Here is a 26,459-nt window from a genome sequence, read left to right on the forward strand (position 1 = left end):
CCCACTCTCCTGGACCACAAACTCCTGGAAGACAAAGCTCTGTGTCCCTGGGCTGTACACCTCTGGCTGGGGACGAGGTCTGGCACCAACTCGGCCCACAGAAGCATTTACTGCATTTCGGGGAAGGGGGGCCAGGCCGGCACAAAGGGAGACAGAAAAATGGTCTCAACCCACACACCCAACGCTGAACCAGAGGCTCCGCTTCACGCTGCGTCCTCTGCTGGCCCCTGTCTCTGCTGAGTGACCCACAAGGGTCCCAGCAGGACACCCACCCCTCATTCTGCCTACTTTTTTTTTTTTTTTTTTTTTGAGACAGAGTCTTGCTCTGTTGCCCACACTGGAGTGCAGTGGCGTGACCTCTGCTCACTGCAACCTCCGCCTCTCGACATGGTTTCACCATGTTGGCCTGGCTGGTCTCAAAGTCCTGACCTTGTGATCCGTCCACCTCAGCCTCCCCAAGTGCTGGGATGACAGGCATGAGCCACTACCGCCGATCTCTCCACTGATATTTACTGTATTAGACATAAAAAACAAAATTTAAGGCCGGGCGCGGTGGCTCAAGCTTGTAATCCCAGCACTTTGGGAGGCCGAGGCGGGTGGATCACGAGGTCGAGAGATCGAGACCATCCTGGTCAACATGGTGAAACCCCGTCTCTACTAAAAATACAAAAAATCAGCTGGGCATGGTGGTGCGTGTCTGTGATCCCAGCTACTCAGGAGGCTGAGGCAGGAGAATTGCCTGAACCCAGGAGGCGGAGGTTGCGGTGAGCCGGGATCGCGCCATTGCACTCCAGCCTGGGTAACAAGAGGGAAACTCTGTCTCAAAAAAAAAAAAAAAAAAAATTTAAAGTTGTATTTATTTAGAAGGAATAGTACATTCATTATATATTAACAAATTTTGTGGGTTTTTTTTTATGAAACAAGGTCTTGCCCTGATGCCCAGGTTGGAGTGCAGTGGCGCCATCTTAGTTCACTGCAAACCTTTGACCTCCTGGCTGAGACTACAGGTGTGCACCACCACGCCCAGCTATGTTTTTTTATTTGTTGAGATAGGGTCTCGCTATGTTGCTGAGGCTGGTCTCAAACCCCTGTACTGAAGCAGTGATCCTCTGCTTCGGCCTCCCAGAGTGCTGGGCTTCCAGGTGTGAGCCACCGTGCCTGGCCCATGGTAATTTCTTTTTTTTTTTTTTTGAGATGGAATTTTGGTTTTATTGCCCAGGCTGGAGTGCCATGGTGAGATCTTGGCTCATCGCAACCTCCGCCTCCCAGGTTCAAGTGATTCTCCTGCCTCAGCCTCCCGAGTAGCTGGGATTACAGGCATGTGCCACCATGTCCAGCTAATTTTTGTATTTTTAGTAGAGACAGGGTTTCTCCATGTTGGCCAGTCTGCTCTCAAACTCTCGAACTCAGGTAAACCACCTGCCTCGACCTCCCAAAGTGCAGGGATTACCGGCATGGGCCACCACCCCCATCTCCAGTAATTTTTTATTGTGGCAAAATATAGATAACATACAATTTATCACACACACACACAGAGACACACACACACATATATAGAGAGAGAGCTAATTTTTGTATTTTTAGTAGAGACGGAGTTTCACCATGTTAGCCAGGCTGGTCTCGATCTCCTGAGCTCAGGTGATCCACCTGCCTCGGCCTCCCGAAGTGCTGGGATCACAGGTGTGAGCCACTGCGCCCTGCCTGTTCCTCCTGCTTCTTCAAGGCTGGGGCTTCTTCTGGCCATGAGCATCTCAGGTCCCCCTGCCTGTGCAGCCGTCAGCCAGAGGCAACGCATGTGACATCACAGCTCAAAGCCCTGCCTGGATACCTAGGCTGGGCGCGGTGGCTCACGCCTGTCATCCCAGCACTTTGGGAGGCCAAGGCGGGTGGATCACCTGAGGTCAGGAGTTCGAGACCAGCCCAGCCAACATGGAGAAACCGCATCTCTACTGAAAACACAATTACCCGGGCATGGTGTGGCGCAGGGAACCCTGCCCTCTCCCCCTCGGGGTGCAGCCTTTCCTCTGCTTCCAACACCTGCGAGGCCTGCCTCCCCCACCTCCCCGCCCCGGCACCCCACAGCGTCCCCGGGGCTGCTCTTCCGCGGACCTCGTGGAACCTGCCTGCAGGCCATTTCCTGGGGCCTCCCCGTCGCCTCATCCAGAAACAACCCCGGCGCTGCTCCTGAGGTCAGGCCAGTGACCCGCCCCGGCAGCGCCCTCCCTCCTCCCGGCCCCGCCGCCCCGGCCCCGCCGCCCCGGCCCGGCTCGCGGCAGCCGCTCAGCCACAGACCAGCCGCGTTCCTGGGACTCGGTTCTCTGTGGCTTCCAGGACGTCCTGAGGCCGCACCCACGTGGCGCCGGTGCCTGCCGCGCCGCCCCCCGGAGCCCACACCGCCAGCGGGGCCTCGGGCTCCAACCCGGGACCAGGCCGCGCCGCGCCCCTTCTGCGCGCGTGAGCGGCGGCGCGGGACCGGCAGGCCTCGGGCGTCCGGGCCGGGGGCGGGGGCGCGGGGGGGCCGGCGGCGGGGCCGCGCCCTCGGCCACTCCCCGGGGCCCCCGGGCGGCTCCACACGCGCGGCCCCGTCGTCCGCGCCGCGGCCCCGCAGGATGAAGAAGGACGAGTCGTTCCTGGGCAAGCTGGGCGGCTCCCTGGCCAGGAAGCGGCGGGCGCGCGAGGGTGAGTGCGCGCCGCGCCCGCCGACCCCGGGGACCTGCCCGGCCGCGCCCCCCGCGCCCCCCGCGCCCCCCGCGCCCCCCGCCGCGCCGCGACCTTCGGGACGGGCCAGGCCTCCGCCCCGGGACCCGTGAGCCGCGGCCGGGCCTCCGGCGTCTGCCGATCGCGCGTGCGGGCGCCTGCGCGTCGGGGGCCCGGGGTCGCCGTGCGTGTCCCGCGCCTGCTCCGGCCGCCGGGCGCGTCGCTCCTCCCTGGGGCGGCGGTTCGGGGCGCGGCCGGGGGGACTCGCTGCTGGGGGGTGGCGGGCGCCCTGCGGGGCGGGGGTGCCGGGCGTGCGGCCCCGAGGCCTGCGAGCGAGGATCGCAGAGAGCCCATGGCGTGTTTTAGAACGTGTTTCGTTGCGTGTGCTCACGGAGCACCACCGGCCTGCTCGGTGATACAGATTGTCGGAGCTGCCAGGGGCAGTCTGGCGTCTCCAGGTGCCTGCGCAGCGCCTCCCGGGACAGGCGTTCTGGAATTTTCTGTTGGGTGCGGAGGTTGTGCCCTTGGGAACCGGCCGTACCGTGGGATTTCGGATCCGGATCCGCGCGGAGCTTACGAAGAATGGAGGTGGGGGGCGGCTGCGGAAAGGCGCGGGGAGAGGCCGGCCTCAGGCGGGTCTCCGCGAGGGAGTCCTCCCGTAGCGGGTTTCTTTAAACCGCCTGGGCCTGGCACCTCCCCTGGGAACTCCGTACCTCCAGGGCTGAGAGTCCCCCAGGATGCAGGTCCCCCGTTCGTTTCTTCCCTGGGACTCTTGTATTCCTAGGCATGTGTGTGCCTCGGAAACACGTGACAGATGTGCCTCTAGGCATGTGTGTGTCCCCCACGCACCCCCTCGCCAGGCTTTGCGTACGGTGCAGGGAACGCCTGTGTCCCCAGCCATTTTCTCCCAGGGCTGCCTGTGCCCAAAGGGGATGCGTGTCTTGCCACCCGTGATCCTGTTCCAAGAGGGCAGGGTCTTGTCCCCTTCGGTAGGTCTCGTCGAGGGCAGGCCACTCTTGTCTCAAGCCTTACACTGGAAGACCCACGGTGGCCGGTGTTAGTCTGTCATCGCTCCTAAATGAGACGGTCAGTGACCGTCACCCGTCACCCTCCTCTCTGTCATCACCTCCGTTCCTCCCTGCAGTCACCAGCACCCTTACCAGAAATCATTTCAGTTCCTCTTTGGGGCTTGCAGCAATTACAGACGCCGGTGGCTCTCCCCTCCCGGTTCAGCCCACAGCCTGCAGACGCCTGCCAGGCGCCAGGTGCAGCTAATAGGAAGAAAGCGGGCGGGGTGGCGGGGGGCTTGCTTTCGCGGAACCAGGACTGAATAAATAGACAAGTGGCACTGTGGTGACCTGTGCCTGGGAGCACAGAGGACAGGGCGATCGGGCAGGGCCAGAGGAGGCCTCTGAGGAGGGGACCCTTGAGTGGAGGCCAGAAGGAACCAGAGGAAAAAGCCTTTCACAGAACGGCGAGGAACCGGAGTGTTCTGGGCTACTACGGCTGGTTATAGGTGCCATTTATGCTCGTGGAACCCAAAGTAGCGGACTGGGCGGAAATCCTGCAGGACGGTGCTGCTCCTCCTGGCCTGTGTGATTTGATGTGTGCCTAGAACATCCAGGGCCCGCGTGGTTTAATTCAAATGCACCAGAATTCCAGTGGCGGGAAGCCTCCTGTGCAGAATAGAAGGCGTGGAGGCAGGAGGGGGAGCAAGCTTTGCTGGGGGTGAGCTGGGCGCCCTGCCTCGGCTCTCAGGGTTGGGGTTCCTGTCACCCTAGGGGTCTGCCGTACACACACAGGGCCACAAACGCTCCTTGGATCCAGACACAGGAATTGAGGGACAGACTGGATCGGGAAGGATTTAGTGGCTTCTGTGTGGACTCCTGGGAAGGAGAGGAGCCGGGAACGCTGGGTCATGAGGCTTCAATAATCGAGAGTTGCCAGTATTTCTGCCGGCCCGTTTGCCTCGGCAACGTGCCCTTCCGGCCACTCCAGGGTGGGAGCAGCCCCTGGCCCTGACTTTGGGCCATCAGAGCTGTGCTCGGTGGCCTACCAGGGAGTGCCAGGAAGAAAAGGAACTGGAGAGGTTTTCACAGCCCGGCCCACTGCCCCGCTGGCTGCGTTTCCTCCTTTGTTAGAAAGTTGAGGGTGGGTTCGGGAGAGCAGAGCTGAGCGGGTGTGGCTGCCACGCGTTCCGGAGTTGAGGACTCTAAGGGAGGAGGGGAAAGCTGGGGGAGGGGGCGGGATCATCCGTGAGGTTCCTGATTCGGACAGGGGTGTGACCAGGCGTGGAGGGACTTCAGTGGGGGATGGCCTGCTCCAGAGGACGGGGTTAGGGAATGTGGGGCGCTGGGGTTTGGAGGAAGCCTGCAGGAAGTGTCTGAGAACGGGCTTCAGGACGGCGGGATTAAGGCTGATGTGCTACGGGAGGCGTGTCACGTGGTGGCCCAGGTCAGAAAAGGGAACTGTGACCAATTGTGGGCATTCGGAGAACGGAAAGGGGTGCCGGAAACCCCCAGGGGTCCCACAGAAGCGCTGGTGTTTCAAACCCGCGTTCAGTTTTACAGGGGCTTGGAAGACCCCCCAATTGACACGCAGGGTCCCCCACTGTGACTGTGGGATGAGAGGCCTGTAGGTCCAGTGGGCCAGGACGGGGGTCAGGGACAGCCCAGCTGCTGCAGGAAGTCCTCAGAGGTGGATGGCCAGCCCCGGCCAGCAAGGCCCTGCGTGGAGGGCTCCACACCTTTGCCACGAGAGGCCCGTTCTGCGCTGTGCCAGGCCCCGGACCGCAGGCACCGCTGCCCAGTGGCCAGAATCGCGTTTCTCAGAGAGAGCCAAAGCCACCAGGGCCAGAGCAGCCAGTCTGGAGGCTCTGCTGCTCTTTTCTGAAGAACACATTAAGGAAGTTCCTATCCCCTCATCCCCTTAGAAGTGTAGATACCTGTGGGCCGGGTGTGGCCTGTCATCCTGGCACTTTGGGAGGCCGAGGCGGGTGGATCACCTGAGGTCGGGAGTTCGAGGCCAGCTTGGCCAATGTGGTGAAATCCCGTCTCTACTAAAAATACAAAAATTAGCCAGGCTAGTTAGCTGTGTGCCTGTAATCCCAGCCACTTGGGAAGCTGAGGCAGGAGAATCTTTCAAAACCTGGGAGGTGGAGGCTGCAGTGAGCCAAGATCATACCACTGCACTCCAGCCTGGGCAACAGAGTGAGACTCCGTATGAAAAAACTTATATATACACACACTTATGCATATATACACATATATTTAAATATGTATACACATGTACATTTAGGTACAGTTTTAAAGCAGTTTTAGGTTGACAGTGAAATCTAGCAAAGAATACGAAGTGTTCCCAGCCGTCCCTTCTCCCTCCATCAGTGCCCCAGGCTGTGAGCCACAGCCGCGAGCCAATGTGGGGACATCATCATCCCCCAAGCCCCGAGTTTACATTAGGCGTCACTCCTGCCGTTGGCCGTTCTGTGGGTGTGGCTGGATGTCAAGTGACCTGGATCCACCATTACGTCACCTCCGGAGCGGCGTCACGGCCCCCAGAATCCTCTCTGTGCTGCCTCCACTTCCCCAAAGCCCCGCATCCACGGACCCTTGTTTTTTGTCTTTTCGAGACGGAGCTTTGCTCTGTCACCCAGGCTGGAGGGCAGTGGCACAATCTCGGCTCACTGCCACCTCCGCCTCCCGGTTCCGGGGATTCTCCTGCCTCAGCCTCCCGAGTGGCTGGGACTTCAGGCGTGTGCCACCACGCCCGGGTAATTTTTTTGTATTTTTAGTAGAGACAAGGTTTGACCATGTTTGTTAGAGCTTTTTTCTTTCTATTGTCTCTGTGTTTTGGCTTTTTCTAGAATAAGACATCGTTGTGGTCACACAGCATACAGGAGCATTGTCCTTCTTCCTTTCAGTCACATGCGTCGAAGGCTCCTCCATGTCTTCTCATGGCCTGGCAGCTCCTTCCTTTTCAGCCCTGAATAATATTCCGTTGTCTGGATGCGCCACGGTTTGCTGATTGATCACCTCCCGCGGGACGCCTTGGCTGCCTCCAAGTTTTGGCAGCCGTGAATGGAACTGCGGTGTACGTCTGTGTGCAGGCTTTGGAATTCTGACAGGTGTGTCGTGGTGTCTCATTGCTGTGTCACTTCGCATTTCCCTGATGCCGTATGAAATGGAACGTCTCTTCAGATGCTCGTTTGCCATCTGTGTGTCTTCTTTGGTGAGGTGTCTGTTAAGGGCTTTGGCTTATTTGTATTTTATTTATTTTTATTTTATTTTTGAGACGGGGTCTCACAGTTGCCCAGGCTGGAGTGCGGTGGCCCGATCCTGGCTCACTGCGGCCTCAGCCTCCTGGGGCTCAAGTGATCCTCGCATCTCAGCCTCTGGAGTAGTTGGGACTACAGGCACATACCACCAGGCCCAGCTAATTTTTGTGTTTTTTGTACAGATGGGGTCTTGCTGTGTTGCCCAAAGCTGGTCTCAGACCCCTGGGCTCAGGAAATCCACCTGCCTTGGCCTCCCAAAGTGGGGATTACATGCATGAGCCACGGTGCCCGGCTTTGGGCTGTTTTAAATCCAGTCTGTTTCCTTACTGTTGAGTTGGAAAAGCTCTTCAGATATTTTGGACACAAGTCATGTGTTTCACAAATATTTCCTCCCAGGCAGCAGCTTGTCTTCCCCTTCTCCTGACCCTGATATCTCTTAAGCATTTGATGTAGAAATAGTGATTAATGAGCAAGCTATTGAGACCTCATTAACTAGATCTAAGTAAATCACTAGGCCAGATGCATAATCCCAGCACTTTGGGAGGCTGAGGCAGGCAGATCACTTGAGGTCAGGAGTTCGAGACCAGCCTGGCCAACATAGTGAAACCCTATCTCTACTAAAAACACAAAAAGGAGCCAGGCGTGGTGGTGCATGCCTGTAATCCCAGCTGCTCAGGAGGCTGAGGCAGGAGAGTCACTTGAACACAGGAGGTGGAGGTTGCAGCGAGCTGAGATCGCACCGCTGCATTCCAGCCTGGGTGATGGCGCGAGACTCTGTTTCAAAAAAAAAAAAAAAAAAAAGAAAGAAATCACTAGGTAGCTGTGACATTGAACTGAAGGTTGAAAATACTAAGTTTCTTTGTGGACTTTCAATAACCTTGAGGAGTGAAATCTCAAAGCCCTAAACCAGCAACTGAGAATTTCCTTCAGAGCTTCCGTCTTTTACGCAGAGCCTCAGTCAATCCCCAAACACCACAACACATCAGTGAAGGGGATGGGCTGTGGCATTGGGGCCTGCCCTGCCCCCACCTTTACCCCAGCAGCGCCAGGGCTGGGAGCTGGGGGTGGGTGAGACCCTGGCTCAGGCCCCACACAGGATGGTTTGAGGGGCAGGCAGTGGGGCCACTGACCCATGAGGATCTCACCACCCAGACTTAGGGGTTCTGGGCTTCCTTGGAGGAAGTGGTCCTGGCTGAGTACCTAGGATGGCTGGAAATTAGCCCAGGAAGGGGGAGGGGGCTCCTGAAGAGACCCCCAGCCAGGGTCCCAGTGGCTGAGCCACGGTGTGGCTCATGGCCTGTGGTCAGTCCCCGTCAGGGGCTAGAGAGTTTACCAACCGTGGTGTCTCCCAAGCAATGGGAACTTGGAACCCTTGCCGGGGTTTGGCAGGGGTGGCCAATTTCAGAGAGGGGCTTCAGGGAGTGGGGAATGGACGGAATGGGGAAACCCGGGGCGGGTGGGGGTGGGCAGAGGCCATGCCCTGAGGAGGCGCGGGTGGGCTCAGGGTGTGGCCGTGATATCCATGCCATTTTCTCACGGGCTCCAGCCCCTCTGACGCTGACCTTCACAAACAGGAGGACCCAGATCCTTGTCTGTGGGAGGTGTGGGGAAGGGATTGCAGGAGTGTGGTCTCTTTTGGAGGATTTTTCAGACTCCTCATTTCCAGGCCCTCTGTGCTCACGTGACCCTCTGATGATGTCAGGGGCCATAGGACGGTGGCTGTGGCATGTCGGGAAGGCCAGCGGGCCTCCTAGCCAACGAAAAGGGCAAGGGAGTGGCCGGTCCGAAGCGGGGGTTTGTAGGCAGGTGCGGGACCAGGGCCTCGGTCCCTGTGGTTTCTATGGGGAAGGGGGGACGTGGAGGCCCTATTTGGGGCGGTTGTGTCATGAGGCTCTTTACAGACCCTGCCATCAAAGAGAAAGACAGTTCCACACCCCGTTCATTCTCCAAACCCAAACCTCTTTTGAGCAGAGGCCGCCTCCACTGGGGCGTGCACAGCTGTGGGTCCGAGACGGAAAGGCACCGTGAGGTCGCTGCGAGGCTGCCCAGCGCCTGCCTGCTTGGGGACCCGCCTCGGGGAGGCGGGTGGGACTCTCGTTGTCCAGTTGTCCAGCGAGGGGCTGTTTCTTTTCTCCTGGGCTGAGAGGAAGTGGGCGGCTCAGCTACGTTTCCTTTGATTATTCTTCTGATTACTGATTACGATCTGCAAGCCCTGCATTTCTCGTTCTGTGTCCCGCCCATGCAGTCTGTTGTATGGGGTGGCAAAGTCGATCTGCACCACACGGGTTTTTTTTTTTTTTTCCCTGAAGGCCTACTAAGCGCTCCTGGAAACTCTGCTTCTGTAGAAAAGGTCAAGGCACTGCCTGGCCGCAAAGTGATGGCTCTTCCCTGCCTTTCAGGGCTTGGAAGGGAAGGAAGGGCAGCTTCTCGGGGGTTCTCCCAGCACCTCGGTTACACATCTGCCAGCAGAGTCAGATCACCTTGGCAACCCCACACTCATCAGAGGGTTCCTGCCTTGATTCCCGCCCACCTCTGTGGAATGAACATTGATTGCACATTCTGAAGTTGCTTACCCTTGTGCTTCCCTGTCTGGCCGTCAGAATAATTAAGGGGTGTTTATTGGATGTGAGTGGGTCCACCCCTGCTGCGAACATGGGTTTTAAGTGCTCCACTGGATTGATTCCTCCCTGCTGTGGTTGGCACAGGGCAGGTGCCTTTACCTCGCCGTTTTCTTCAAGTACGTGGTTCCGCCACGTGAAGGATGTACAGAAAACGTCTCTGCCTTAGCAACACGCGTTACACTTTAGGTTTCAGGTGCAAAAATTCATTTATCCCCTAATGAGTATATTTGCTACTTATGACATCACAGAGAGGCTGCAAGACAGATTAATGAGCTTTGGAGGACGTTGTAAGCACAGGCTGGTCCGGTGGTGGTAATGTGCTCATCCCTGCTAATTGCTGTTGTGGTGAAAGAATGCAGACACAAGGCAATCAATTCTAAAAGGGTCCCGTGGCTTTGCGGCATTGAGATACCTCAGGCTAAGGCATCGGGGAGTCACCCGATCAGCCCCGGGAAACCGGCGGAGTCTTTTACCTCCTCTGATGTTCTGACCAAGAGGGCCTGGGCCATGGGAACTGAACACACCCTTTGAGGCTGTGTGTGTTCAAGCTTGGGGGCCCGTTTCTTCATTTCTAATATGGGGCAGTGTGGGCAGATCCCAGCTGTGCGTTTCTGAGCTGATGAGTTTGCCCTGGCTCTGAGAATGCCCTGTGGGCGGTGCAGCCCGCACCTTTGCCGTGGATCTGCTGCTCCATCCCCGCCTCGGCTCCTGACGGTCCCTTGTGAAGTGGAGCAGCACTTGTGATGTGAGGCAGGGAAGCCTCGTGGGAAGCAGAAACGTTCCTCTTTAAAGTTTCCTTTCTTGTTAGAGAATAAATGTGCTAATAACTCTGTGAAGCCCTGTCCTCTGTAGCCGTTGGACACGCCATGCTTCCAGGCACGTGGTACATTCTACGTCCTTGTACTTTACCCAAGATCTCTGTGCTGGACGTGCTCACAGGCCTGTCCCAGCTCTCCACTGCTTTTACCTGTTTAGAAAAGTTCTAAGTTGTTAGGCAATCGGGATTTAGTTTAGATTGTGAGGTCTGGCTCCAGCCAGCGGAGAGCAGACACAGCAGTGAGGACGACCCCAAATGCGTAAGGAATAAATGTGTGTTTTCCTTTGTTCGTTGTACTCTTGTGGCCTGATGGTTAATGAGGGTCCCTTCCTGCAGTCCAGGAAGTAAAAATTGCGTTGCTGAAAGATCCTTTGTCTCCGTGCTGATTTTTCTTTGCTGCACCGAACATCTATTTCCAATAAGCCTCACCAGCAGTTGAGTGAGCGCTCAATAAGCATTGGTTATGGATGAATGTGGATGGCCGGGGGCATTGCCACAGACACCGGACTGCAGAGCTGGTGTGCAGTTGAGCAGAAGTGGCAAGTCAGTGCGTTTTATGACGACTCTCTAACCCTCTGTCGAGAAAGATTCTTTGTCTGAGTCTGGGCTTAGGGAAAAAGAATGCTGGGACCAGTCAGCCACGTGACCAGTGTGTATGGAGTGTTAGTTGCTGTGTGGCTGTCATCCCCGGAACAGAAGCCCTTCGCAGCTCTAGTACCATGTCGTTTCAGCAGTACTGGCTGCTTTGTCCCCACTGGGTTCCATGCATCAGCTAGTTGGCTGTTTGTAACAAAAGTTACGTAACTCCTTTAACATAGTGCAATGAGAATGTTGGTACCTTTTTGAAATGGAGTCTTGCTCTTGTTGCCCAGGCTGGAGTACAATGGCACAATGTTGGCTCACTGCAACCTCCACCTCCCAGGTTCAAGTGATTCTCTTGCCTCAGCCTCCCGAGTAGCTGGGATTACAGGCACGCGCCACCACACCCAGCTAATTTTTGTATTTCTAGTAGAGATGGGGTTTCATCATGTTGGCCAGGCTGGTCTTGAACTCCTGACCTCAACTGATCCTCCTGCCTCAGCCTCCGAAAGCGCTGGGATTATAGGCGTGAACCACCACTCCTAGTCTCCAATACTCTTTTGAGATCTATTTGGCTGAGTAATCGTTTCGTGTGTGCAGAGAAGCAGGTGTTTCTGAGCTGGAATTCCTTGTACCCAGAATGTGAGAGCAACTCAGGTGGGCATCGGGAGGCATTCCTGCTTCCTCGCCAGGCTGCGGGGTCAGGGAACATTTGGAAGGGTCTGAGTGGGAGTTCTCTGTGCTTGCCTGCTAGTAGTTGGTGGGATGCTCCTTTAAGCTTTGCCATTTGAAATGGTGAGCTTGGTTTTGGCCTTTGAACCTTCACCTGCCAGCCACCCAGAATCAGTCAGTGACGTTAGTTTCCCCAAGCAACACCATCCTAAGAATTTCTTTAACTTGTTCTCTTACAAAGTCATGCATTATTATACTTGTTTTCGTTTGAACAATTACAATTCCACAGGATCTAGACTTGAATGTGAAGTGATTAGAAAGTTAAAGTGGGGTTGGGTGCGGTGGGTCACGCCTGTAATTCCAGCACTTTGGGAGGCCGAGGCAGGCAGATCATGAGGTCAGGAGATCGAGACCATCCTGGCCAACATGGCAAAACCCTATCCCTACGAAAAATATATACTAAAAAATTAACCAGGCGTGGTGGCACATGCCTGTAGACCCAGCTACTTGGGAGGCTGAGGCGTGGGAATCAATTGAACCTGGGAGGTGGAGGTTGCAGTGAGCTGAAATGGCGCCACTGCACTGCGGCCTGGGTGACAGAGTGAGACTCCATCTCAAAAAAAAAAAAAAAAAAAAAAAAAAAAAAAGAAAAATTACAATTCCACAGGATCTAGACTTGAATGTGAAATGATTAAAAAGCAATCCCATTACTGGGTATATGCCCAAAGGATTATAAATCGTTCTATCGTAAAGACACGTGCATACATATGTTCATTGCAGCACAGTTCACAATAGCAAAGACCTGGAACCAACCCAAATGCCCATCAATGAAAGACGGGACAAAGAAAATGTGGCACATATACACCATGGAATACTACGCAGCCATAAAAAAACGATGAGTTCATGTCCTTTGTAGGGACATGGATGAATCTGGAAACCATCGTTCTCAGCAAACTGACCCCAAAACAGAAAATCAAACACCCCATGTTGTCACTCATAGGCGAGGGTTGAACAATGAGAACAGGTGGACCCAGGGAGGGGAGCATCACACACTGGGGTCTGTTGTGGCTAGAGGGCTAGAGGGGGGACGGCAGAGGTGGGGAGGTGGGGACGGATAACGTGGGGAAAAATGCCAGGTATAGGTGACGGTGGGGGGATGGAGGCACCAGTCACCTGGCCATTTATGTACCTACGTAACAATCCTGCATGATCTGCACATGTACCCCAGAACCTAAAGGATGCTTTTAAAACAGAGTTAAAGAAGGGGGGCCTGCTTACGTCACTGGCTTCAGCCCAGACCCTCCCGGAAGCAGCTGTCTCAGCAGAGCCCCGTCTGTGCTTGTCATTTGCAGCTTCTCAAGTTACTTGACACCAGGGAACGGGAACTAACCAGGCCCCGCTGTGAACATGTGGATAGAGTGTCCCCTGAGAAGGCTGGAGAAAGGGGGTGGTATGCGCAGATGGGGCCTCACGCACATACAGCGTTCAGAATTTATTTTTGCTACAAATGGAGTTTGAGGGATATATATATGAATAGACAAAAATATAAATTATACGTGTATAAAGAATATCTATATAAGTAATATATATACATACATATATTTGAAATGGGGGTCTTGCTGTGTTGCCCAGGCCGGAGTGCAGTGGCTCTTCACAGGCCAGATTATCAGACACTGTAATCTTGACCTCCTGGCCCCAAGGGATCCTCCTGCCTTAGCCTCCTGAGTAGCTGAGACTATCGCTGCACACCACTGTGCCCAGCTCTTGGGAAGCATAATTTCAAGTTTCTTCATCCCTGTCTTTTTTCTTTTCTTTTTTTTGAAAATTAATAGAATTGACCCTTGAACAACACAGGGGTTAATGGGCACCAACCCCCTGCACGGTGAAAATTCACGTATAACTGCTTTTTTTTTTTTTTTTTTTTGAGACGGAGTTTCGCTCTTGTCACCCAGGCTGGAGTGCAATGGCGCGATCTCGGCTCACCGCAACCTCCGCCTCCTGGGTTCAGGCAATTCTCCTGCCTCAGCCTCCTGAGTAGCTGGGATTACAGGCACGCGCCACCATGCCCAGCTGATTTTTTGTATTTTTAGTAGAGACGGGGTTTCACCATGTTGACCAGGATGGTCTCAATCTCTTGACCTCGTGATCCACCCGCCTTGGCCTCCCAAAGTGCTGGGATTACAGGCTTGAGCCACCGCGCCCGGCCAACTATCTGTTTTTTAAGCCAGCCTGTGGTCTGTCATGGCAGCCCCAGCAGACTCATCCCGCCAACTTGAAGTGCTGCAGTGTTCCCAACACAATTGATGGCTGTCCCTGACCCCAGAGACCTCCTTGGTCAACTGTGTGTCTGTGTCCTGTCCCATCCACTGGCTCTTCCCGTGTCCTGCAGTCCAAGCCCCACCTTGGACCTCCATTGGGGCTGTTGCAAAAGTAAAGGCAGCCAGCAATGAAGAGCCTATTGGAACATGGTTCTTTTTTTTTTTTTTTTTTTTTGAGGCAGAGTTTCGCTCTTGTTACCCAGGCTGGAGTGCAATGGCGCGATCTCGGCTCACCGCAACCTCCGCCTCCTGGGTTCAGGCAATTCTCCTGCCTCAGCCTCCTGAGTAGCTGGGATTACAGGCGCGCGCCACCATGCCCAGCTAATTTTTTGTATTTTTAGTAGAGTCAGGGTTTCACCATGTTGGTCAGGCTGGCCTCGAACTCCTGACCTTAAGTGATCCGCCTGCCTTGGCCTTCCCAAGTACTGGGATTACAGGTGTGAGACGCCGCGCCCGGCCACCATGTCTAACTTCAGACTCCCACAGAACTTAACTACTGACAGCCTGCTGTTAACTGGAAGCCTCACTGACAGCATAAACAATGAACACGATCTTGTACGTTCTATGAATTGTGTACTGTATTCTTACCATAAAGTGAGCCCAAGAAAAGAAAATGTCATTAGGGAAATCATGAGGAAGGGAAGATGCATCTGTGGGGCTGTGCCGCGTTCATCGGGGCTCCGACATCGCCGGGAGGGACGCTGTGCAGGGACTGGCAGCGGCAGCTCAGCCCTCAGCCTGCCCCTCGGCGCCTCCGGCCGTTCAGCCTCCTGGGAGGTCGCGGCTCTTCTCTGCGTCTCGAGAGCACGTCCAGCCTCCCCCGTGGTGCTCTGTGTGGGTCCCGTGTTGTTCACGGTCTATGATGTTGCACTAAACACGAGGAACAATGTGTGAGAAGAGAACCCAGAGAGATCACTTTAAAAAAAATACGATACGCAGTTTACTGGAGCGGTGAACTACTCAGGTGGAGGTGACAAGCACGAAGTAGTTCTAAGCAGGGGGGTGGCCTCTGTTACAGCAGTGCGGCGTGGACTGCAGTGAATGTTACACAATTATTGTCAAATACGGCATCTCGGCCGGGCATGGTGGCTCTCGCCTGTAATCCCAGCACTTCAATTCTGGAGGCAGATCGCTTAAGGTCAGGAGTTCGAGACCAGTCTGGCCAACATGGTGAAACCCCTGTCTCTACCGAAAAGGTAAAAATTAAGCAGGTGTGGTGGTGGGCACCTGTCATCCCAGCTACTCGGGAAGCTGAGGCAGGAGAAGCGCTTGCACCCAGTGGGCAGAGGTTGCAGTGAGCCGAGATCGTGCCACCGCGCTCCAGCCTGGGTGACAGACTGAGACCCTGCCTCCAAAATACAAAAACAAAAACAGGCAGATCAGAATGGAGTCTACAGTCGTCGCACTGTAGCTGAGAATCAGGCACGTCTGATGCCCCAGGCGCCGGGACAGGTGCCTCCTGCGTTATGACCTGGTTGACTCCTCACACCCAGCGGGGAAGTCGGCGTTACGTGATTATCCCCATTCTGCAGCTGGGCAAACCCAGGCTCTGAGAGGCTGAGGTGGTCCTGCCAGCGGGTGAGGTCTAACTCCAGGCAGCGTGGCTCTTCATTTCCGAGGACACTGTTAAACTGGAAGAATGATTCAGATGGGAGGCATCTTCCCAGCCGGCTCCCAGTAAGCTGCTCTCGTTCCTGGCCTTTGAGCCGCACTCGGCCCCAGGGTTAGGAAGATTCGCTACAGGAGACAAATTGGAACCCTTTTGTGCTGAATGAACTTGGTGTGTTTGGGGAAAAAGAACCCTGAGTGGCTTTGTGCTGCTCCAGGACCAACTCTGGATTCTTGCCAGCCACACAACACCTGTCCAGCCCCAGCCCCAGCCCCAGCCCCAGCCCAGCCCCAGCCCAGCCCCAGCCCCAGCCCCAGCCCCAGCCCCAGCCCCGCCCCAGCCCCAGCCCCAGCCCAGCCCCAGCCCAGCCCCAGCCCAGCCCCAGCCCCAGCCCCAGCCCCAGCCCCAGCCCCGCCCCAGCCCCAGCCCCAGCCCCAGCCCCAGCCCCGCCCCAGCCCCAGCCCCAGCCCCAGCCCCAGCCCCAGCCCAGCCCCAGCCCCAGCCCCAGCCCAGCCCCAGCCCCGGCCCAGCCCCAGCCCCAGCCCCAGCCCCAGCCCAGCCCCAGCCCAGCCCCAGCCCAGCCCCAGCCCCAGCCCAGCCCCAGCTCCTTCTCTCCCTCGGCCTGGCCATGGGGTCTTTGTTCACTTTCTGTGGATCCCGTGATCTTCCTTGGCTCAAAGCCCTCACGCCTGCTGTTCTTTCTGCTCTGGCAGCTCTCTGCCCTGTTGACTTAATTGTCATGACTCCATCTGGGTGGGGGTCCCTCGTTGCCCACTGGCACCATCATGTCTCTGCTTCCTGCTTCAGGTTGTTGGTGCAGTGCCTGTTTTCCTGGGGTGCGGTGTGTCCCCATTTCACTGGGAGAAAATGATGACCGCTTACAGTGATCTTTGCGTATTTGCCCAGGACGTAAGAGGCAGTCTGGTGTCGTGGTTAGGGTGAGTGCTCTTGAGGCCACACTGTGTGGGCTTGAACTGACCCTTCTGGGCTCTGGAGCTTTGACCCTGGGAAAGGTACTTCCCCGCTCTGCCTCAGTTTCTTCTTCTGTAAAGCATACTTAATTCATAGGGTCATTGGGGAATTGAGTGAGTTATTAACGAAAATGATGTACTTAAAACTGGACCTGGGGCCGGGCGCGGTGGCTCACCTCTGTCATCCCAGCACTTTGGGAGGCCGAGGTGGGCAGATCACTTGAGGTCAGGAGTTCAAGACCAGCCTGGCCAACATGGTGAAAAACCCCGTCTCTACTAAAGATATAAAAATTAGCTGGGCGTGGTGGTGCACGCCTGTAATCCCAGCTACTCGGGAGGCTGGGGCAGGAGAATCACTTGAACCTGGGAGGCGGAGGTTGCAGTGAGCCAAGATCATGCTGCTGCACTCCAGCCTGAGTGACAGAGTGAGACACTGTTTAAAAAAGAAGAGGAAGAGGAAGAGGAAGAGGAATAAGGAGGAGGAGGAGGAGGAGGAAGAGGAGGAGGAGGAGGAGGAGGAGGAAGAATCTGTAAGAAGGCTTATGGTCAAAAAAAGGAATCTGTATGAAGACAGGTTGTACAAACATGTTCATAGCATCTTCATTCATAAGAGCTGGTACTTGGAAACGGCTTGGGGACCTTCAGTAGGTGAATGGATAAGTGGACAGCGGTAATTGACAGGACAGAATGCCACTGGCCAGTGACAAGGAACCAGGTGCCAGTATGTGAAATCACATGTGACTCTCAAAACCAGTATGTTGAGCAAACCAAGACAGACCAAAAGAGTACACCCTGTATGATTTCATTTCGTCTCATTTTTCTCAAAGACGAGATCTCGCTTCAGTGCCCAGGCTGAAGTGCAGTGGTGCAATCATAGCTCACTGCAGCCTTGAACTCCTGGCCTCAAGTGATCCTTCTGCCTCAGCCTCCCGAGTAGCTCGGACCACAGGCGTGTACCACTATGCCCGGCTAATTTCATTTTTACTATGTTCTACAACAGACAAAGCTAATCTGTGGTGGTTGCCTCTGGGGCTGTGGGCAGGAGTTGCTTGTGGAGGAGCAGGAGGGAATTTTCTGTTGTCATGAAAATATTCTTTGCGGGGAGAGTGGTTTGAGATACACAGGTGCAGCGTTTGTCAAAACTCTTTGAATGTGCGCTTTAAATGTGTGCATTTCATGGCATGTGAATGTTAACTCCAAAGAAATAAAAGAACTATAAATAAACGCTGACATCTAGTTAGTGATGTGTGTGCTTAGAGGGAGAGCTACTGATGTCTGCAACTTACCTTGAAATGCGTTAAAAAAAGAAGGTACGGTTGACTGAATAATGGCCCCAAAATGTCTGTATTCCAATAGCTGGAACCCGAGAATATGTTCTCTTACGTGGTCAAAGGGAATTTACAGGGGTGATTAAGTTAAGAACCTTAAGATGGGGTTAGCCTGGATGATTTGGGTGAGCCCACTGTGATTACCAGGGTGCTTACGAGAGGGAGGCTGGAGGGTCAGACTCAGAGAGGAGATGTGACGGTGGAGGTGGAGGTTGCAGTGATGTGGGGCCAGGAGCCAAGGAATGTGGGCAGCCTCTAAAAGCTGGAAAAGCCAGGAAATCGATTTTTTCTTGAAGCTTCTAGAAGGAATGTAGCCCTGTCGACACGTTGATTTTGGCCAGCGAGACCCATTTTGGACTCCTGACGTCCAGAACCACAAGATCGAAATTTGTGTCCCCTGTAGCCCCAAATTTGTGGGAATTATTTCCAGCAGCAAGTGGAAATGAATGCTGATGAGGATCGCTGGATAGATAGAGGGATGGATACATGCGGAATAAAGCAAGTATAGAAAAAGGTGGGTGGTGGACTGTAGGCTGTGGGTGTACAAGTGTTCACTTGAAACTTGACCAGGAGCGGTGGCCCACGCGTGTAATCCCAGCACTTTGGGAGGCCGAGGTGGGTGGATCGTTTGAATCAGGAGTTCGAGACCAGCCTGGCCAACACAGCGAAACTCCATCTATACCAAAATACGAAGAATTAGCTGGGCTCAGTGACATGTGCCTGTTGTCCCAGCTACTCAGGAGGCTGAGGCAGGAGAATCGCTTGAACCTGGTGGGTAGAGGCCACAGTGAGCCGAGATCACGCCATTGCACTCCAGCCTGGGCGACACAGCAAGACTCCCTCTCAAAAATAAAATAAAATAAAATTCTTTACAAGTTTCTGTGTTTGAAACTTTTCATAATGAAGTACTAGGGGAAATGACAGGCCCTGATGCCTAACAAAAGCTCTACAGAGCCGGGCGCGGTGGCTCACGCCTGTAATCCCAGCACTTTGGGAGGCCAAAGTGGGTGGATTGCCTGAGGTCAGGAGTTCAAGAGCAGCCTGGCCAACGTGGTGAAACCGTGTCTCTTCTAAAAATACAAAACTTAGCGGGGCATGGTGGCCGGCACCTGTAATCCCAGCTATTGGGGAGGCTGAGGCAGAAGACTTAACTTGAACCCGGGAGGCAGAGGTTGTGGTGAGCCGAGATCACGCCACTTCACTCCAGCCTGGGCGAAAGAGCAAAACTCCGAAGTGAGGGGGCTGCGGCTTAGGAATGTAGAGGCTCATCCCCCGCAGCGAGCTGTCGCTTCGGATGGAGTCCTGGCTGCGGGCATTTGCAGAGATGGACGGGAAGACTCGCCACCCTGGGAGCTGGCCCGCGTCTTCACCGTGCTGTGCTGCCGCGTCGGAGAATGCCTGCACTTTGTTGGGGGAAGAGAGTGTTTTAGTTAAATTTATCTGGAAAACATATTATTAGTATAATGAGATTTTAATGATCTGAGATTTTGCTGGAGCCGCGCACAGAGAATTTGAATCTTCGCGTGTGCAGCTGGGGCGTTGTTTCTGTTTTATTTCTTTGCTTGGGCCTCGTGGCAAGGACATGTTTCTACAATTATTATTTAGTTTTTCTTTCATGGAGCTCTGCTTTGATGCAATGCCTTTTTCTTTTGTTTTTTTCGAGACGGAGTCTCACTCGGTTGCTCAGGCTGGAGTGCAATGGCGCAATCTCGGCTCACTGCAACCTCCGCCTCCTGGGTTCAAGCAATTCTCCTGCCTCAGCCTCCCGAGTAGCTGGGATTACAGGCATGTGCCACCATGCCTGGCTAATTTAAAAAAAAATTTTTTTAATAGAGACGGATTTCACCATTATTGGCCAGGCTGGTTTTGAACTCCTGACCTTGTGATGATGCAGCTCTTAATTTTCTTGTCTAGAAGATCTGCTGGAGAAGAAGAATATTCTTTTTGTAAATACTTAGCTGGCTTGATCAGAACCAGAGAATGTATGTTGTTACCAAAGGAGGCTTGTGTTTGTTTAAGGTTTACGGGAGCACCCTGTGGTTGCCGCGCGGTGGACCCAACCTAGATGCCCGTTAACTGATGAGGGGATAAGCAAACTCTGTTCCATCCATGCAATGGAATACTACTCAGCAATGAAAAGGAATGACACACTGATTCATGCTACAACGTAGGTGAACCTGGAAAGCATACTTAGTGAAAGAAGCCATTTGCAGAAAGAGAAATACTGTGTGTTTCCATTTGAATATCTAGACTAGGCAAATTGATAGAGACAGGAAGTAAGACTAGTGGTTCCCAAAGCCGGGGAAAGGTACCGTGACCCCTGATGGGTACAGGGATTCTTTTGGGGGTGATGAAAGGGGTTCTTACATTGACCCTGGCGATGGTTGCACAACTCTGTGAATCATTGAATTACACATTTTAAAAGGGCGAATTGTATGGAATGTGATTTCTGTCTCAATAAAGCTGGAAAAACAATAGCATGGTACTGTGAGGTCGCGCTCAGAGCCTGTGAGATGTTTTTCTTCAGTCGGTGTTTCTTGTGTGTTTCCAAGGTGGGATCCTTCACCCTGGAAGGAGGGCGGGTGGGTCCGGGACAGACCCATCTTCTTCAATTTCCTTTAGCAGTGTTTCGTGGTTTTCAGGGTACAGGGCTTTGTCTCTCCAGGCGGATTTGTCCCTGGGTGGTTTGTACTTTCTGATGCTGTCGTTAGTGGGACTGTTGTCCTTGCCAGTGGTCGCCGAGCCTGGCTGCTGCCTTGTCTTTCACTGCAGGGTCTCTGTGTCCCCCACTTTTCTTGCAGGAAGTCAGGAGTGTGCTGATCCGGCAGAGAGCCGTCAGCACAACAGAGCTGCTCCTTGGTGCTCGGAGGTGCATCCCGAGGCTGGCCGTCCATGTCAGAGGACCTGGCACCTCACCCTCATCATGGGCTGTCACTGACCACCTGTGGGGGACGCACCTCTGCTGGGCTTGGCCTATGAGATAGGAGCTGACCGCAGCAGAGGGGAAAGAGCCCTGGCCCCTGAGGGGGCCCACAGTTGGCTCTCCTGTCATTACTTGGCATGTTTGATAGAGCTGTGGGTCTAGCATGGAGAACACTGCCCAGTGACAATCATGAAGCCTGGGCAGGCCGGCCTCGGTGACATGTTATCTCCCCACACAGCCCCTGGACACACTTGATTGAAAGTGTGCCCTGTTGATGCTCCATTGAATGATTTTGGCACCATTGCTGAAAATCAATGGATCCTCAATGTCTGGATTTATTTCTGGGCTTTCAATTCTATTCTGTTAATCAGAGGGTCTGTCTTTATGCCAGTACCACACTGTTTCTATCACTGTAGCTTTGCAGTATGTTTTGAAATTGGCAAACGTGACACCTCCCACTCTGTTCTTCAGTCTTGTGTTGGCTATTTGGGATCCCTTCAGATTCTCTATGAGTTTTAGGCTGTGTTTTCCTATGACCTTCATAGTGTTGGCTGGAGGGATGTGATAACTCCAGAAGTTTCTTGCAGAATCCCAGACCTCGGGGTGTTCTCACCAGGGTCTTTGTGTTCAAGGTTCAGCACAGTGTGGGATGGGAGATGCGAACTTGGAGGCTGAAGCCAGAGTCTGCTGACCGGAGCGTTTAGCTGAGGTCCTTAGCCATGGTGAGAGAACAGCAGCCTCGTCTCGAGGTGGTTTCGAGGTTGAAGCGGGGGTGTGCACACAGAGCTGAGAACTGGTTTGTGGGTGTGCGGGTGTGGGGATGGGCCGGGGGTGGCACCTGCAAGGTGTCTCCCTTCTCCCACCGGCAGGGGTGAAGAGAGGTGTTTTGTCCTGGGGCCGCTAGGCCTATCCGTGGAGGAGCAGGGATCCGCGTGGAGCCTGCGCCCCATCTTAGTCTATTTCGTGTTGCTATAAAGGAAAACCAAGGCTGGGTCATTCATAAAGAAAAGAGGTTTATGGCCAGGTGCGGTGGCTCACACCTGTAATCCCAGCACTTTGGGAGGCCGAGGCTGGTGGATCACAAAACCAGGGGATCGAGACCAGCCTGGCCAATATGGTGAAACCCCGTCTCTACTAAAAAAATACAAAAATCAGCTGGCGTGGTGGTGGGCGCCTGTAGTCCCAGCGACTCAGGAGGCTGAGGCAGGAGAACAGCTGGACCCCGGGAGAGAGCCTGCAGTGAGCCGAGGGGCATCTTCTTCTCGGGAGGCCGCAGGGGCTTTTCCTCGTCGTGGAAGGTGGAGAGGGAGCAAGGAAGGCAGAGGGAGGCGGTGCCAGGCTCTTTTCCAACATCCAGATTTCAAAGGAACTAAGAGTGAGCTGGTTAATCCTGCGGAGAGGGAAGCAAGCCATTCATGAGGGATCCGGCCCCATGACTCACAGGCTTTGCACCAGAGCCCACCTGCACCACTGCGGCTCACATTTCAACGTGAGATTTGGAGCGTCAAACATCCAAACGGTTTTCAGCCCGTACCACCGAGCGACACTCAGCGCCTGTCACCCCGCGTGGGCCACTGTCCCTCTGCCTTGGCTTCCTGTCTGTTGGATGGACATGAGGCCTGCCCTGTCTCCCTGAAGGCTTCCGGGAGGATCAGCTTGGGATGGTGCTGTGGAAGCACAGGGAAGTCTACAGGGGCCTCAAGGCCGCCCCAGGACACAGGCTTAAGGACCTCTTCCCCTGACACTTCCTCTATGTGACCACGCGCAGAGGGAGCAATAGGGTTTGGATCGTGTCCCGCCAACTCTCCTGCTGTGTGTTTGCTTTTTGAGATGAAGTCTTGTTCTTCCCCCAGCCTGGAGTGCCGTGGTGCGATCTGGGCTCACTGCAACCTCCGCCTCCCGAGTTCAAGCGATTCTCCTGGCTCAGCCTCCTGAGTAGCTGGGACTACAGGTGTGCGCCACCATGCCCGGCTAATTTTTTGTATTTTTAGCACAGATGGGGTTCACCATGTTAGCGAGAGTGGTCTCGATCTCCCGACCTTGTGGTCTCCTCTCCTCGGCCCCCCAAAGTGCTGGGATTACAAGTGTGAGTCACCCCCGCCGTCCGGGCTCCAAGTTGCTTTTCTTCGAGAGGAGTCTGGCAGGGTGGCTGGAACAAGGCAGCCTTGTTACCACCATGAAAACGCGGAAGCAGAGCTGGGGATTTGGGGCGTGACCTTTGCTGCTGAGAGTGACCGCTGCCTGGGGCAGACCATGATGTGTCCAGGGGCCACTGGTCATGGGTGTTCACTGCCCAGTGGTTACTCAGGGCACTTGGTACTCCAGGGAGGCAGCCGCTCCCAGGAACCCCACAAACAACAACAACTCCCCCTACCCCAAACAGAACAAGTGCCAGGGCCTGGGGCCTTGCATTGGAATGGGGTAGGAGACAAATCCTCCTGTTTATCTTCATGTGGAGGCGAAGTCTTAGCTCTGAGTGACTTGGGAGAGAAGCTGGTCTGAATTGCTGAGGTCGTAAGAGGCAGAAACACAGCTGCATTATTTTAAGCAAAAAACATTTTGGCTTAGGTCACTGCATTCAGCTCCCAGGGCTCCTGTGCCAAGGCACTAAACGTCGGGCAGCTCTTTGGGAGGCTGAAGCAGGCGGATCACTTGAGGTCAGGAGTTTGAGACCAGCCTGGTCAACATGGTGAAACCCCATCTCTACTAAAAATATAAAAATTAGCCAGGTGTGGTGGCATGGACCCGTAATCCCAGCTACTTAGGAGGCGGAGGCAGGAGAATTGCTTGAACCTGGGAGCGGGGAGGTTGCGGTGAGCTGAATTCACACTACTGTACTCTAGCCTGGGTGACTGAGCCAGACTCCATCTTAAAAAAAAAAAAACCCAGGAGAAACGGATTCCCAGTTCTGGAGGTTAGCACTCCAACATTTCTGTTTTTGGGGAAAGGAGCGTAATTCCCGTAGAAGAGCCAGTAATCTCAGGGAGCCCTTACCCCGATATTGGTCGTTGGTGTAACCTTCTGCTTGTGTGTGTGTATTTGTGGGCATGGGGGACTGGCCTCACATCCCTTTAGCATCTCGGGGGTGGGGTACCTCCCCTCCCACTCCCCTGCTCAGCCCCAGGGAAGAACGATCGTGGGGTTGGGTGGTGTGGGAACCCCCGGCCCCGTCCTGTCTCCAGCCATCAGTGAGGTGTGCTTGGCCTCCGCTCTCCCTACAGAGCCAGTGGGCGCGGTGGGGCAGCGTCGCAGCTGCAGAGGAGGGGCCTCAGGCACAGGCGCAGAGGAGCTGTGTAGATGTGGAGCCGGGCTTCCCGGAAGGCCGGTGGGAGGCGCGAGACTGAGGTCTCCACGCCTTTCCACTGGGACCTGAAAGCTCACTGCAGAATGAGACTGAAGGTCCTTGTCTCTTCGAGCACATCATTCAGGCGGGTTGTTTCTGTAACTGACGTGATTCCAGGCATTAATTACTTGGAGAGCACCCATGACCACGTGGACACATCTTTTTGGGGCCCATGAACCGTCTGAGCCTAATAGTTTTGCTGACATTGTTTTTTTGAGACGGAGTCCCACACTGTCACCCAGGCTGGAGTACAATGGTGTGATCTCAGCTCACTGCATCCTCCACCTCCGGGTTTCAGTGATTCTCCTGCCTCAGCCTCCTAAGTAGCTGGGATTACAGGTGTGCGCCACCACACCTGGCTAATTTTTGAATTTTTAGTAGAGGGGGGATTTCACCGTGTTGGCCAGGCTGGTCTCGAACGACTGTCCGTCCTGGCCTCCTAACGTGCTGGGATTACAGGTGTGAGCCACCGCACCCGGCCTGTTTTGCTCCATTCTGCAGAGGCGGGAATAAAAGCGTGGAGTCCTCCCAGCCATACAGTCTCAGATCTGGGCTGCAGGCCCAGGCTTTCTGGCTCCAGGGCTGGTGACCCCTGTCCGGTACTGCTTCCCCTGCGCAATGAGATGAAAGTGAGTCTCATTTTACAGGTGGAGAAACCGAGGCCTCGAGGCGGGGTGCGAAGCCAGGTCTCTGGCTGAGTGCACCTCTCAGGGAAGACATCTCTGGGTGGAAGGCTTCTTCGAGCTGCAGCGCGTGCTGCCGTCAGAACGAACAAGACCCACCGTGCACGGGACAGGCAGCCGGCAAAGCCGGGGACCCGTTTTCTACTCTCCACCCCCTTTCTCATTTCACATCCTACGCAGGAATTGGAGATCTGTTTCTCAAGTTTAGCTCCTGCCTGATTAAATCTGGACTTGCTCCACTCTTTCTAACGGGCATAAAAATATCTTCCAAGTGAAGATGTGTGCAGAGGAGGCGCCGAGTGCCGGCTGCAGCCCGAGGGGGAGCAGATGCCTCCGGCGATCACAGGCCCGCGAGGAAGCGCCCCGCCACCAGCGCAGCCCTGTCTGTGGGTCTTTATTTCCCTCCGTTGTCGGAGTGCTCCAATTTGAAGCGCTGCTTCTGAGCATGTTGCAAGCAACTCTAGGGGCTACAGCGGCCCTGGAGATGCCGGCTGGAAATCAAACTGAAATTGCTGCTTTCTTTCTTTCTCTTTTTTTTTTTAGACGGAGTTTCGCTCTTGTTACCCAGGCTGGAGTGATCTCGGCTCACCGCAACCTCTGCCTCCTGGGCTCAGGCAATTCTCCTGCCTCAGCCTCCTGAGTAGCTGGGATTACAGGCACGCGCCACCATGCCCAGCTAATGTTTTGTATTTTTAGTAGAGACGGGGTTTCACCATGTTGACCAGGATGGTCTCGATCTCTCGACCTCGTGATCCACCCGCCTCGGCCTCCCAAAGTGCTGGGATTACAGGCTGGAGCCACCGCACCCGGCTGAAATTGCTGCTTTCTTCCCATTAAAGCGGAGACCTCTGCCCGGGAACGGGGCGTTTGCGGGGCTCAGCCAACCGGGACCTGGAATATGTGGGTTTTATTGCCAAAGCAGTCCCGGCCTCGGCCTCAGCCTCTGTGTGGCTCCATGTCGCACCATGAATAAACCCCGTGCCTACTTGAGTTTAGGGTTTCTGTTTTACCACAGTTCTATATCGTGGACACAGGAGGCTGTGGAAATGTGGCTGCACCTGAACTCACTGGCACTCAGCGGCTTCTGCTGGCACAGTCTAGGGAGGGTCGTCCCAGCCGTACTCAGTTCCATCAGATGAACGGGCCTCATCTCCCAGCTCCTAATCAGGAGGGTGGAGCCTTGCTGGCTGCTCTGTCCTCCTGCTGCCGCTGCCTTTACACTTCTTCAGATGCGTGGCTATCTCCTGGGGCAAAAGCGTTCCTCTGTTTTCAGTGCTTATCTGCAGCAGGGCTTGGCAAACTTACTGCAAAGGGCCAGATAGGAAATGTTTGCGTCTTTGTGGGACATACAGTCTCTGTGACGGTTATTCAACTCTGCGAGTATAGCCCGCACGAGGCCATAGAAAGTACTTACATGGGCCGGGTGCCGTGGCTCACACCCATAATCCCAGCACTTTGGGAGGCCGAGGTGGGTGGATCACTTGAGGTCAGGAGTTCGAGACCAGCCTGGCCGACATGGTGGAACCCCGTCTCTACTAAAAATACAAAAATTAGCCGGGCATGGTGGCGGGTGCCTGTAGTCCCAGCTACTTGGGAGGCTGAGGCAGGAGAATTGCTTGAACCCG

The 26,459-nt window shown here is 54.7% G+C and overlaps 1 protein-coding gene across 1 annotated transcript in view; it reads left to right on the forward strand.

The window, feature by feature from the left end:
• The first annotated feature begins 2,447 nt into the window (after positions 1-2,447).
• Positions 2,448-26,459, forward strand: part of PARVB (parvin beta) — a 137,164-nt gene continuing 113,152 nt past the window's right edge. Inside the window, exon 1 of the mRNA XM_039463225.2 lies at positions 2,448-2,679. Coding sequence (XP_039319159.1) covers positions 2,610-2,679 — 70 coding nt within the window. The 5' untranslated portion in view covers positions 2,448-2,609. The remainder of the gene's footprint in view (positions 2,680-26,459) is intronic.

This window comes from Saimiri boliviensis, chromosome 21, assembly GCF_048565385.1.
Source record: "Saimiri boliviensis isolate mSaiBol1 chromosome 21, mSaiBol1.pri, whole genome shotgun sequence".
Lineage (NCBI taxonomy): Eukaryota > Metazoa > Chordata > Mammalia > Primates > Cebidae > Saimiri > Saimiri boliviensis.